This window comes from Lathyrus oleraceus, chromosome 2 (genome assembly GCF_024323335.1).
Source record: "Lathyrus oleraceus cultivar Zhongwan6 chromosome 2, CAAS_Psat_ZW6_1.0, whole genome shotgun sequence".
Lineage (NCBI taxonomy): Eukaryota > Viridiplantae > Streptophyta > Magnoliopsida > Fabales > Fabaceae > Lathyrus > Lathyrus oleraceus.
In genome coordinates this window covers 220,602,967-220,618,152 of record NC_066580.1, presented here as the reverse complement: position 1 = coordinate 220,618,152, position 15,186 = coordinate 220,602,967, and the positions used below count along the sequence as shown (strand labels likewise).

At 35.2% G+C, this 15,186-nt stretch overlaps 1 protein-coding gene across 1 annotated transcript; it reads right to left on the bottom strand.

Annotated features, from left to right (window-relative positions):
- Positions 1-12,749: 12,749 nt before the first annotated feature.
- LOC127118949 (dof zinc finger protein DOF5.7) lies at positions 12,750-14,391 on the bottom strand. Its single transcript, XM_051049178.1, has one exon. The coding sequence runs from the start codon at positions 14,151-14,153 to the stop codon at positions 13,128-13,130; it is 1,026 nt and encodes a 341-aa protein (XP_050905135.1). The 5' UTR covers positions 14,154-14,391; the 3' UTR covers positions 12,750-13,127.
- Positions 14,392-15,186: the final 795 nt, after the last annotated feature.

Sequence of the window (15,186 nt, the reverse complement as noted above, 5' to 3'; positions counted from 1 at the left end):
ATTCTTGAACTCCGTACCATGATCACTTCTAATCCGGACCACACAACAGTCCTTTTCCCTTTGAAGTCTTATGCACAGGTCTTTGAAGACATCAAATGTATCTGACTTCTCTCTGATGAAGCTTATCCACGTGTATCTGGAATGGTCATCCACCACCACGTATGTATATTTCTTCCCACCAAGACTTTCAACCTGCATAGGTCCCATTAGGTCCATGTGCAACAGTTCCAGAACTCTGGAGGTTGTGGGATGTCCCAGCTTCGGATGTGACGTCTTGGTTTGCTTGCCCACCTAGCATTCTCCACAGACTCTTCCTTCATCAATCAGAAGCTTTGGAATTCCTCTGACTGCTTCCTTGGATATAATCTTCTTCATTCCCCGTAAGTGGAGATGTCCAAGGCGTCTATGCCACAGCTTCACATCCTGTTCTTCCTTGGCTAAGGAGCAAGTTGTAGAAAAGTTAGAGACTTCAGGTTCCCACAGGTAGCAGTTATCTTTGGACCTGGTTCCTCTCATAACTTCCTGATTGTCACCATTTGTCACAATGCATAGCTCCTTAGTAAACTGAACATGAAACCCTTGATCACACAGCTGACTTATGCTGATGAGGTTTGCAGTTAGTCCTCTTACTAACAGCACATTATTCAGTTTTGGCACTCCAAAACAGTCCAGTTTGCCCACACCTTTTATTTTTCCTTTGGCACCATCACCAAAGGTCACATAGCTGGTAGTGTGAGGTTGAATATCTACCAGTAGATTTTCCATACCAGTCATATGTCTTGAGCATCCACTGTCAAAGTACCAGTCTTCTCTGGTAGAAGCCCTTAGAGCAGTGTGAGCTATCCTAGCATACCATTGTTGCTTCTTAATGGGAACATAGCGCTTATGTGTTTTATGCTTAGGCCTGACATGCGAGGCTTGGTTAGGGAAACCATGAATCCAGTAGCAGAAGGCTTTTATATGACCCAGCCTACCACAGTGGTGACACCTTCACTCCTGGTACTTCCTCTTCTGATGATCATTCATCCTAGTTCCTCGATGTTGAGACATTGGCTTTGACTTCCGCTTGAACTTCTGAACTTTAGCCTTTGGGCGTTTGTGTTCAGTTGAGGATCTTTTCCCAAATCCAAGGCCAGATTTGGTTCCAGACTGCTGTCCCACCTTTAGAATCTCTTCCAAGGTGTCAGTTCCCTTATTCATCATTCTGATGGATTTAGTCATCTGATTCAGCTTGGAAGTCAGCAGGGTTATCTCACCATTTAGACCCTCTATGACAGACAGTTGCTTCTGTCTCTCATCTTCCAGTTCCTTGATGAGTTTCTTTTGCTTTTCTCCTTGTGCACGCACTTCTGCACTGGTGGAACACAGCTTCTTATAGGCTGCAGCAAGTTCATCAAAGGTCAGTTCATCTGCACTTGAGTCATCTTCAGAGGCACAAACACTGGTTAGTGCAGTGACATGTTTGGCAAATTCTCCTTCAGATTCACTTTCAGAGTCTCCTTCAGACCATGTGATAGCTAACCCCTTATTTTGCAATTTGAGGTAAGTAGGGCATTCAGCTCTGACGTGTTCATACCCTTCACAGCCATGACACTGGATTCCCTTGCCGTGATTGAACTTCTCATCAGAAGTTGATCTTTTCTTAATGTCAGACGGGATGTTCCTGACATTGGGTCTACCTCTTTGATCAATCTTCTTCACGAACTTGTTGAACTGTCTCCCAAGCATGGCTAAGGCTTCTGATATACTTTCATCACCTCCAGTATATCCTGCTTCTGACTCCTCTTCAGCATTAGATACAAAAGCTATGCTTTTGTTCTTCTTCTCAGCATACTCACCCAAGCCCATTTCAAAGGTTTGGAGGGAACCAATGAGTTCATCCACCTTCATGTTGCAGATGTCCTGCGCCTCTTCTATGGCTGTGACTTTCATAGCAAATCTCTTAGGCAAGGACCTGAGAATCTTTCTTACAAGTTTCTCTTCAGCCATTTTCTCACCTAGTCCACCAGAGGTGTTTGCATTTTCAAGAATATTCATGTGAAAGTCATGAATAGTCTCATCCTCTTTCATCCTCAGATTTTCAAACTTGGTGGTTAGCATCTGAAGTTTGGACATCTTCACCTTGGAAGTACCTTCATGAGTTACCTTGAGGGTATCCCAAACTTCCTTAGCTAGTTCACAGTGGTGTACCAGCCTGAAGATGTTCTTGCTGATTCCATTGAACAATGCATTCAAGGCCTTGGAATTTCCAAGAGCTAATGCCTCTTGCTCCTTGTCCCACTCTTCTTCAGGAATCTGCACACTGACTCCATCTTCACCTGTCCTCATTGGATGTTCCCATCCTTTGTTGACAGCTCTCCAGACTTTGCTGTCTAGAGACCTTAAGAAGGCTATCATACGAGGCTTCCAGTCATCATAATTAGAGCCATCCAACATGGGTGGTCTGTTTGAGTGTCCTAAATCCTTGTCCATGGTACTAGAAAGTAACTTCCCTAGATCTCACCCAGAAATTCACAGGCAGGGTGCCTGCTCTGATGCCAATTGAAATTCTAGTTATCAGACTTTGGATGTCACACTGGTTGTTATGACGTCCAATTCTGCACAGACAGGAATTATACAGAACTTAACAGTAAGTGCAGTAAATAACACAAGTAATTGTTTACCCAGTTCAGTCCAACATGACCTACATCTGGGGGCTACCAAGCCAGGGAGGAAATCCACTATTAGTAGTATCAATTCAAAGCTAAACTCACCCGTTTACAACTTATCACTTAATCCCTACCCAATGCAATTTCAATCTTAACCTAAGATCAGAGTTCCTACTCACTCCCCCTTAATCACCTCAGTGATTACTATCTTTAAACAATATTAAAGACAAGTTGAAGTCACACTTCAAACAACTCTTGATTGTGCTTCACAGCTTTAATCAAGATACACAGCACTCACGCTTAAAAGCTTTGAGTGACACAACACTTACAACTCAATGAACACCCTATGCCAAAGCTATCATCTACTTGATAATGACTTGGCTTACAAGATACGTCTAATACAAGACTCACAAAAATACAGCAGTGAAGTATGATGGACACACTTAATCTTCACGCCTCAAAATCCCTGAAACTGAATGAAGGAACGCCTTCCTTTTATATTGCAGTATCCTGGGCTTTTGCACCTGTATTCTCCTGAATTTAAGGTCACACAAGTTCCCATAAATTCAACATTTAGGTTACTAACAAATAGGCTATTTGTTAGGTCATTGAATATAGATTGGTTGTTGATTTCCTGGTTTTTCTCTAAGCTGTTGACTTCCTGAAGAATAGCCTGAGAAAAAGCTGAAACAGAAAACTGAACAACCTACAATATAGCATATGCTGTCAGGCATGAATGTCACGACATTCAGCTTGACATCAAGGTCCATATGCTGAGTCTGTTTTTCCAGAAAACAGACTGTACAATTTTGCTGACCTGTACATGATCAAAATGACCATACTACAGTGAAAGCTTACATTAATAAATGTCAAAGTGTCCAACTTAACATTTACACATTTGGCCTTAAGTTAGTTCTGTTATTCTTTTGAAGAACAAACTAAGTTACATGCTGAAGTATAGCAGAACACCACTCTGTCTAATCTTCAGCAGCTGCTGCCAATGATGAATGTCATAACATCCAGTTTGACATTCAGTCAATAGGCCTTATGCCAGGTCTGGTCTTTCCTTGATAACCAGACTGGAAATAAATACTAAGTTCTAACAGAACACCTACTGTTCTATTCCTTAGTATCTGTTGACAGGTATGAATGTCACAGCATCCAGTTTGACATTCAATAAATCCTGTGTTAGCTAGTCCTGCAGTAACTACACTGTAGTCACACATACATGTCATGACATCAGTCAAGACATTAGTAACCCTCTAGTGTTTTACCATATAATGCAGCCAATTAAACACCTACAGGAGTGTTAATTAATTAATTGGTTGCGAGGTAGTATAATAATTGATTATATTAATTAATTTGGTGTGTTAATTAATTATTTAGTTGATATGAGATATAATTGAATAACTAATTATATTAATTAACTTGGTGTGTATATTGAGTTGGTTTAATTTATTTGAATTAAATAAAGATATTATAATACTAGGTCTTATTGGGCCTAATAATTAAATTAGAGGTATCATTCTTTAAGCCCAAATATAATACTAGGATATAAGAGGTGAGGAGAGTGAGGATTAGGATTCATTTGATCATTGACGGTAATAAAGAAAGAAAAGAGGAAAAGTAAGGAGAAGAGGGGAAGAACAAGAGAGAAGCTAGGGTTTCCAGAAATTGAAGAGGTAAGGGGGAGAATCCTTATTATTATGGGTTAGTATGATTGGGGCAATGGGTAGAAATATGTTTAGGTTGAAATCCCTAATTCGCATGGTTTTGGAATTGTTAAGTCTTGATGAGTATTCTTGATTTGTGATGATTTGATTGTGTTAAAATTGCAAATTAACGTTATATACTTAGAGTATTGGATGAGTTATAATTTTTTGAACGTTTGGCTTTTTACGGAATCGAAATCGGAGGTCCGAAAGTCCTCCAACGATGAAAAATGCCGAAAATTTTGCATTATGTTTTATGTTAACCGGTTACCCCCCGAGCGTTAACCGGTTACTTGCTTGAAAATCTACGTAGGAAATTGATTCTGTTTTATGTTAACCGGTTACCCTCCGAGCGTTAACCGGTTACTTGCTTGAAAATCTGCGCAGGAAATTGATTCTGTTTTATCTTAACTAGTTACCCACCGAGCGTTAACCGGTTACTTGCTGTGAAAATGAAAAATTGAGATTTTAAAAGTTGTATTCAATTCGGAATGAAATCTAAGTGTGTGTATTTGATAATTAGCCTATATTTGTGAATGATATATTGTTATGAATGTGTATATGTACCATTGGTGGATAATTCATAAAGTTGAATTATGGTGATATGTGGAATGTTAAGATGGTAGAGATGATCTTAATTGCATATGTGTTGGTATTTGTACATTCATTCATGGCATGGTCGGCTTCATGGTGGAAGCGGTGAAACTGTGGGTTCACATGGTAATAGACGTTGATCCTTAATTGGAAATAAGCGTAGTAGACGTTGATCCTTAATTGGAAATAAACGTAGTGGCTTAGTTTCTAGATATTGAATTGGGAAGCGGTGAAACTGTGGGTTCACATAGACGTTGATCCTTAATTGGAAATAGGCGTAGCAGACGTTGATCCTTAATTGGAAATAGCCGTAGTGGCTTGGATTCTAGATATTGAATCGGAAAGCGGTGAAACTATGGGTTCACATAGACGTTGATCCTTAATTGGAAATAGGTGTAGCCGACGTTGATCCTTAATTGGAAATAGACGTAGTGGCTTTGATCTTGTCTGGATCGGAAGCGTGGCTTGGATTCTAGATATTGAATCGGAAAGCGGTGAAACGTTGGGTTCACATTGCGGTACCACATGCATAGAGTCACATGTCTTGCATCGAGTCACATTAGAGTTATGTGATAGTTGAGTGTATGCATTAATGTGATTGTGATGTGTGTATGAGATATGGTAATTGAGTTTGATGATGTTTGGATACATAACTTGGCAAAGTATGTGATTATGTGATAATTGTAGTTATGCGTATTTTGGGAATATAATATCGGATTTGAATATTATACTCCTTGAATTTTGATGTATGCTTGAAACCTGTGAAATAAATATTGGTTAGTATTATTTACATGGTTATACAAGGTGTGATGAATTCCGTTAATTGTTGATTTAATCATTGTGCCTTATTAAACTTCTTCATAATGATTTGAATTCTTACCCTTCTGTTTGAATGTTGGTTTATATGGCATCGTGCAGATACTCAAGAGTAGTATTGCTGAAGTAAGTGGACGGTAGCTCACTCGAGATTTAGCCGGAGAGTTTCCGTGTTTTGTTTTAGAGACCAGGTAATGAGTCAATGCCCTGGTCATGTAACACAGGGTAGATTAGTAGTATTGAACTCATATCTGATTTGGATACGTATTATGTTATTACTTGTGAACATGTTTATTTGAAAATTGCGGTTTGAGAGGCCATAGTGCCAAATATTCTGGATATGGTTTTAGTTATCTTGAGGAGATTATTGAGAGATGATCATGGTATGGGACATAGATCATTTTATGAAATACATGAGTATTCATTATTTTCCGCTGCGAACGCATATTCTTGAATATTCATGATAATTGAAATGTGTTATTTTAAATGACCAGGTGTATTGTATATTGATGATGAATGATGTTTGTTTTTGAAAGCTTTTAGTTTTTGAAAACGTCGATGTGACGCCCTTTCGTTTATATGCGTGCTTATTTACTCTGATTATATGTTAAGTATTTTGGGGTAGAAAAAGGGGTGTTACAAGTCTCAATAACAATAATAACAAAACCAAAAGCTTAAAACATAAGCAATCAAAACCATAATCCTTGAGGTATCAGAGACATGTAATGAAACTTCAGTATCCCTCTTTTTGGTGCTTAGAAAGCTTGAAATTGGAAATGAGTAGACTCTAAGCATAACTAAAGGGTGATCAATGCTTTCCTCCATTTGCTTGTTCTCCTTCATAAATATTACACAAAAGCACTAACAACATAAAACACATAAATCAAACATCGACTCACATTAGAACTTCTCCCTATCTGAAAAGATAAAAAATATATTTGGTTATGAGCCTAAACGCAAAATAACCTGGAAAATAAATGATAATTGAGAGAAACAAATGAGCAATATATAGCTAAGAAGAATATACAACAACAATGATATATCGCAGATATATAAAGATAAACATGAAAAATGCAACTGCATGTGAAAATAGACATGCAACTACACATCAACATAAATATGTGATTAAAACATATATGAATGGAAGATTAAATAATGTATGAACAAACAACATAATGCTAAAAAATACACACAATTAGCAAGATGCACTTAAAAATATTTTAAATGCAAAAACAAAATAGTCATGCAACAACTTAGAAATGAATGTATGAAATGAATAATGCAAGAAGTAAACAAATAAACATACAGAACAAAATACAACAACGATATTAGAAACGATACGAGTTTTAGAATCATACCATTAGAGTTGGTTAAAGTAAAACTTGCTACAAGACAATATTACTATATAACATAATACAAATAACAAATCAAATGAAACAGGAGTCTAAATTTATCTAAAATATAAGCAATCAAAATCATAACCCTTTGAGGCATCAAAGACATACAATGCAACTTCATTCTCGCGACAATGGTAATTATATCAAATGACACATTTAATATAATAAATAGTAATCGCTATCCAGCAAGAGATCCTTGATACCCAATTAACAAAAATGTTATGTGTGTTGGACATCTAACTCCATACACAAGAGGGAGGGGAGGGGTGAATTATGGAGGTTTGAAAAATATGGTTTAAAATAAAATCATTTGCAAAATCAAAGTTTGAAAATATTTTGGAAAGTAAAAGAGATAAGGGATAGAGAAGAACACTAGAAAATTATACAGGTTTGGCCTAAGATGACCTACTCTTATGCTAAAAAGTTATTCTTGAGAGTATCCAATAAACTTGAGATTTTTAGAAGGATATTTCCACGAACCTCCTTAAATAAGGAAATGAAGTTTTTAGGCTAACTTCTAATCAAACGGCGAACACGGCTTAGAGTGGTTAGTCTCCAAAATATATAGAGATTTTCCACGGGTTGATCTCGAACAAAGATAGATTTTTTAGTTCTCTTTTATACAAAACGAACTAGAGGTTTGAACAAGCTAAGCATGGACCGAGATGAGATTTTAATCGTGTTGTTCTAAAACCTACTAAGCTTTTATAATAGGATGAACTCAAGAACTAAGAGAGACTTTAACCAGGATGATCTCGGACCTACTGATCTTTTATACCAGGATTAACTCAAGAACCAAGAGAGATTTTAACTAGGTTGATCTCGAACCAATAGAGTTTTTAACTTGGTTGAGCTCGAGAACCATTATGGAGATTTTACTGAATGATCTTCATGAAACAACAAAGATAATTTTCTTCAAGGAAAAACTCACGAACCAAACAAAGACTTCCTAAGATAATCCCCTAAAAATAGAAGAGCTTTTACTGGTTTAACTTGAAACCAAAAAAAAAAAATCCTATGACAGGATAATTTACACAAGAGATAATATACACATTTAGCCTCAAGAATACTCTCGAAGCACTTTGGCTGAATATATGTGAGAAAAATGAGAGATAACTCTCTATTTATAGGATAAAATTGATAGAGAAACTCTTTATTTATAGGCTAAGGCTTTGTATAAAATTCGAAAAATTCCGTGGAGAAGTCATATAATCGATTAGATAAGAGACCTAATCGATTATTTGACCTAATATTCGATTATATAAGAGACCTAATCAATTATTTGATCCCAAAAAAAGAATATTTTGATTTCTAGCCATTGTCACTCGTAAGAGACTGACCTAATTGATTCTAGACTCGATCAAGAGAAAATAATCGATTAAGTATTTAGTATAATCGATTATTTAGTTAGAAAAGGTCGTCGAATAAATCAGAGAGTTCCTTAATCAGTTGGATAGGATGTAAAAAAATTCTAGATGGTTTAAATAAAATATGAGAGGCTTCTCAATGATTTTTAGTATGTGTGTGTGTGTGTGTGTTTTAACCATTATATTTCCTAAACTACACGTGCGTCTTTACAAGACATTGGTCACTCAGGCGGACCAGACCAAACGACTTTTCACACTTGCTCTCTTTCACAACTATGAAGCTTTAAGTCTTGGCATCATTATCTTAGACTTTAGTCTCACACAAGAACCTTGAGATATCTTCAAGCTGATTAGCATCATCAGAGTGTTTAGAGGGAAAACCACTGGAAAAACTTATAGTTGAAGTCTTTACTTAGCTATCATTTTACAACCACCATGCTAACTTCAAATAGATGATTTGATCTTCAAAAGCATCTTGAAAGAATACCTTGACACACTTTGATTGGAACCTTGAATATTATTCTGATGAGGCTTGAGATAAGTATTCCTAATGAACTCCATTACTAGGAAAACTACCTGATCATAGATGTTTGCTAACTTCACTGAACGCCTCTTGACATAAGGTGTTATCTTCATAGATAAGTAAAAATAATTTGATCTCCGAGCAAAAAAATGATACCCAAGCTTCATGTTGATCAAACATCATCACTTGAGTAACATACCAAGCACCATAACTTGATAAAAAAACTTGTCAAGCACCATCACTTGAACAATCATATCCTTGAACAACAAGATTGATGAAGACTCCTCTTAAGAGCGTTGGCAACATCAAAATCAAGTCAACATGTTGTTGTAGTATTCATATTTTCAAGTACACATATCTACATTATAATCTGTCAAAACCTTTCAGTGAGAATGTTTAGGTGTATAATTACATGTTTTCCCTTATGTCAATATTGAACACAAGAACTATAGCGTGTCACCCTTGTCTAGTTCAATATTGGACCCTTAAATATTTGTCATGTCACTCATGTCCCTCAATATTACTTGTGGAGTACTCATCAACCATCTTTATGGTTATCCTATTACATACAATGTTTGATCGACAATATAATACTTGGCTTCACATCTAGGGTCTATAATGGTTATAATTTTAAATACGGTATACACCACTATCACCATGAGAGTAACATATGACACTTGCATAACATTGTTTGTAGTATTCTCATAGAGGATCAATCCAATATAAATAATACTCTTAATATACATACCTATGTGAATACTTTATAACTCTTTATCCATGATCTATGATCCATGAGATGTGTACAAGGGTGAAATTATCTTGAGAAATATCTTTGTTTGGTTCTTAGAATTAGCTTATAAAAAAACTCAATTTGGTTCTTGAGATCAACCGGTTAAAATCTCTAATTGTATATTAAGCTTAGCATGTTAAACGCTCAGTTTGGTTTGGGAATCAACCTGTGTAAAACCTCTCATTTGTCATAAGAAGGTTTATGGGTATATCCTTAAAATAGCAAGACTTATTATTAATGGAACTCTCGAGAGAAAACTCTTATGGACATGAGTAGTTCAAGTAGTAGGCCAAGTCTATATAAATCTATAGTGCAATCTCTCTAACTCTATCTCTTTACTTTATATTATTTATCTTTCTTTCCTCTCTAATTCCTTCTTCCTCTTATTCTTTGTTGCTTTATCTCTGCTGGACTAATATAAATCGATTTTATGAAAGAATTTTTAAAAGATTTTTAATTTCTAAATATCAAATTTAACCTCACTCTTGTGTCTGGAGTGACTTGGTCAACATTGGTAAGATCAAGGTTCAAGCGTGACTTGAACTTAATCAAGTTTGTTGAATGATGATTCAAATTGAAGAGGGAAACAATGTGATTGATGGATAAATTAACATCACCATTATTTAAAGGCAAAGTGGAAAATTGTAGAAATTATGTCTTAAAACCTTAAGTGATGAAGAGAAGGAAAACATATTTTGGGACAGTTAGAAACAAAAGTTGCAGAAAGCCGAAAAGTAGCAAAAAGGTTAATGGAGGACGTTGGAGCCATAGAGAGAGGAAGACTGAAGGTGGCGGTGGGATTCGCGGTGGTGCACGAGTGCCAGGAGTCTGACGAAGGATAAGATCAGTTGGGTCCGGGCGGCGGGCGGCCCATGGGCATCAGGTCCAATTTAGGGGATCGTGGGTATTGCGCTTGGTGATTTATGTTCGCATATTTATTCGTTAATGAGTTGTGTTGTGTTTTGAGAACTAAAGACATGGATAAAAGTTGGAATCCTTGGGGAGCTTAGAGAAGGAAGAGTGAAAAATCTTATGATTGTGTTATTGGAATTTGAGAAACCTTAGAAGTTATCTTAGAGGATCGGGAAACACTTCTAAAATTTTTAGATTTTTGTGATTCATATATATAAAGTTAGAGAGATTGAAAAATATTTGGGTAGAAAATAGTTTTATTCTTGAAAACTTAGGTGACTATTTTTTTGTAACGTTTTTTGTAATCTCTAGTAACAATTTCGAAAATTATAGTGAATTGTAGAGTTGCTCTCTCCTCTAGAATAGATTAGTTTGATCAATTTGGATAAACAATTTTTTTTTTGTTATTGTCTTTTTTATCTTCCTCTTATTGTGGATTTGGTTATATTGTTTGACAAGTTGTTTTGATTAGTTAAGAGTATTTATTTTGATTGTCATTGTTCGTTGTCCCACACGTTTTTACTCATGACGAATTTACTATTAAAATTAAAAAATTTCGAGAGCTTAATACATTTGAAACTATCAACAAATTTACTATTATTGTTAGAGTTTTCAAAAACAAATCTAAACTATTACAAGAATTTGATCTTCTTATTCATTGATAATAAAAAAAAAATGAGAATTTTTCATTTTGTATATTTTCGACCACCTTCAACACTAGAGAGTGATTATCTTTTATTTTCAATCATTTTTTATTATAATTAATAAAAGTCAATTCAACCATTCTTTAAGAAACCTATGTTAGATTAGACTGACCCCTCAAATAATGTGTAATTACTTTTCACTCTATGTAGATAGATACTATTCATTAACTAAACTGTACAACTACATAGGTAAATTTCAGTAACACATTTTACACCAAGTGAAAATAATGCAGTTTGCATGAAAATACATGTATATAGATACATGTGAGCCATAAAGTAGTAAAGAGGTAGCATATAATAATGCAAATCTTTTATCACATTTGTGGGGTCTAAGTTCTTTCGCTGTAACATTGAAAGTGAAGAATATAAACACTACAAACTAGCAACAAAAGCAGCAACACTAACTCACTGCTTTTCTTTTTCCTCTCTGCATTCTGTACATCACACAGTGTTGCAATGAGAAAAATCGATTTTAATCAGTGGCAAAATAGCACGTATGAATAAAGGCTTCATTCTCCAACACTCTATAAAGCTATATATCACACTTAACTTCTTCATTTTTTGTTTTGTTTTCTTCAACCAAAAACCAAACCCTAAGCTTTATATAAATATACGTGTGTTATTGAAATGGTGACAGTGTTTCATTGATTGAATTCACTTTTAAAAGCAGCACTTTTTCAGACAGAACCACCAAATTGCACCATACTGCAATAATAAGAGGAGAGAGAAGTGCAGGGCTATAATATAAGGATTGATGATATAGTGCAGGGCTAATTAGAGGGCAAACAGCGAAAGCTACGCTCACACACTGCGTGTTTTGTGCTACTATATACATTTTCAATTCCTCTCTCACACTCAGTTTTCTCATAGATCATAGATATACAGTACTACTAACAGACATGCTGTGCTCAACATATAAAACAAATCAATTCACAACACTCCAAAAATTATCCTTCACAGATCCCAACATTATGCTCACAAGTGAAAACGGTAAAATTATTACCTAAAAACAACTTTCAATATTATAATAAGAATAATAGGATATAGAGTGCAACTAAAGCACCAAATTTTGCTTTCTCTTTTATGTAGGACTCATAATAAAGGCGATAATTAATAATGGAACTAAAGTAGGGCACAACAAATTTATCTAGCTACTACTATGTATTATTTGAGTAAGAATAAGGAATTTATATAGAAAGTAGAAATTGAAGATTAAATATACATATGAACACATGAGAATGATAACTAGTTATATGAAGAAACATTATATAGTCTTAATTTTCCCATCTGTTACATTACATATATGTGTTCTTTTTAAACCAAACCAAACGTAAACACCAAAACATAAATAATAACTAACATATACCTAATGAAGTTTGATTCAAATATCAAAGTTGCCCTATTAATTAATTTCTTCCTAAGTAACTTCTAGAGAAAGATCTACCTTTTAACATAGCCTTCTCTAATCTTGATCCTCTCAGATCTTCTGCAGTAGTGACTCTAAATGATTTTGATAGTTAACCTGAGACTAGAACTCTCAGATAATATAATAACAAAATTAACTTTAAACAATCTCGACCGCCCATTTCAGATTGAGCGGATGAGAGTGTAATTGGTAACTTCTTCATGCAGTTACTTACTGCACAAAATCCAATTTCTTCAAGCTAGGGCATAGCACTATATTGCGGCTGCACATCATTCCAAGCATGAACACCACCACCATTCCAGTTGCTTCCGTTATCATGACCAGCTCCACCACTTACAGTAGGCGTAGCAGCAGCAGAACCATAAGAATTACCGAAAAACCACTCAGTCGGTGTATCTCCTCCGCCATCCGTACCTTCTCTTCTTGAATTTCCGACACAGAAATTTCCACCAGCTGGTTTTGAAACTTCAAGATTTTGAAACAAAATAGGTTGTAGTGGTTTCTCTGTCTGATTGTTATTATCTTTCTGGTTTTCTCCACCAAACAGCATGGATAATCTCTGTTGCTGTAGCTTCCAGTGCAAGTCTTGGTTCATAGAACTCAATGACTCAATAGAAGAAGCAATGTTATTGTTACCATGATTAATATTCATTGAACTCAAACCTTGAATTGCACCATTGTAATTACTATTACCGGTTGAAAAAGGGTAATTCATAGCAGCAAGAGAATTTGAAGTAGCAGGGTAATTCATAGCAGAAGAAGTTTCTCCAAAAGAAGGAAAATGGTTAAATAACGGAGGGTGGTGCTGAAGTTGAAGCCTAGGAAAAGGTAAACCATTACCAAGGTGAAAATCCATAGAAGGAGAAGAAAGAGAATGGAGAAATTTCAAACCACCAACAAACTCCGAAGAAGAAGTAGCGGAATCTTTTGAATCACAAGAGAGTCTTGATGATGATTTCACTCTCTTGTTTTTTCTACATCCACCACCGATTGGAACGTTGCGTAAAGCACCGCCTTTTGTCCAATATCTTCTACATGTTTTGCAGAAATGCCTTGGTTGTGTTAAGCTGTAGTTGTTGTAGTAGCAGAATTTCGTGTTGGGTGAGTCACATCTTGGACACTTCATGTTTTGTTCTTGTGGTTTTGTTGAGGAAGATGTTGATGAAGGTGTTTTCCGACCACCAGAGCCTTGTTGGCTGTGGATGTTGTTGTTGTTGTTGTCTTTAGCAGACTTTGAGATTTGTTGTGTTTCATCTGGTGACATAGTTATTTTTGGAGCAAAATAAGTAACTTTAGCCTTAAGGGGTGGAAAAAAGTAGTTTTTTTTAGTTTGGTTTTGAAGAAGGAAAGATAGTTAGAAATTGAATGGTTTCATGCATGGAATGGAAGAGATGTTGTTGAGTTGGTTGAGATGAAAGAGGGTGAATGAGAAGTATTATTAAAAGGAAGTTGGGTAAGTAGTCTTTTTCAGATCTAATGGAATAAAGAAAGCTGCATGTGTATATAGATATAATTGTGTTGTGTATATATGGATATGGAAGAAGAGAGATATACAGAGTGGGGCACAGATGTCACTGGATCATCCAAAACAGTTGTCTTGTGTCAGTGTGATCCACCAATACAACAAAACTAGTATTAAACATAAATTTAAGATTAAACATTAAACAACTATTTTGCGTGTTTCTTCTGTTCGATTTAGAACAGTTTTGAATGACTTTTATAAATAAATATTTAAATCATATTCCATTTTTTTATAGATTGTTATTTTTTAAAATTAATTTATAATTTTTATTTAGATCGATTTAGATTTTAAGGTATAAGTATAAGAGAGTGTTAGTATTGTTAATCAAGTTCCATGATGCACTTCAAATTTATAGTTATAGAACTATTAATGTTGTTGTTTTTGTATTGCGTGATTATTACACATAAGTTTCCTTTCTGAGTTGGGACATGTTTAACAAACTTTTTCGTCACATATGCATGTCCTTTCTTTCTTTTTTAAGTTACATGTAAACATGGATTTTGACACTTGTGCTTGCTTGCATATAATTGTAAGATTCTTGGTCACAAACATTGCGGACCAAAATTATAATCACTTTTACAATTGGTTTTGGTAATTATCTCATAAAAAGTAACCAAAAGATCACTTTAGAAATGAACTCCCAATTCAACAAAGGGTATTGTCTCAATTTTTTGAGGATAATTCGGTATTTCAATATAACCTAAAAAACAACTACTTTCTCAAGTTAAATAGAACCACATAGATGTCATGTTATATTGCCATAATTCAATTTAAA

Bases quoted from the DNA above. Each gene is read 5' to 3' on its own strand.
- LOC127118949 (XM_051049178.1), bottom strand. From the start codon at position 14,153: ATGTCACCAGATGAAACACAACAAATCTCAAAGTCTGCTAAAGACAAC.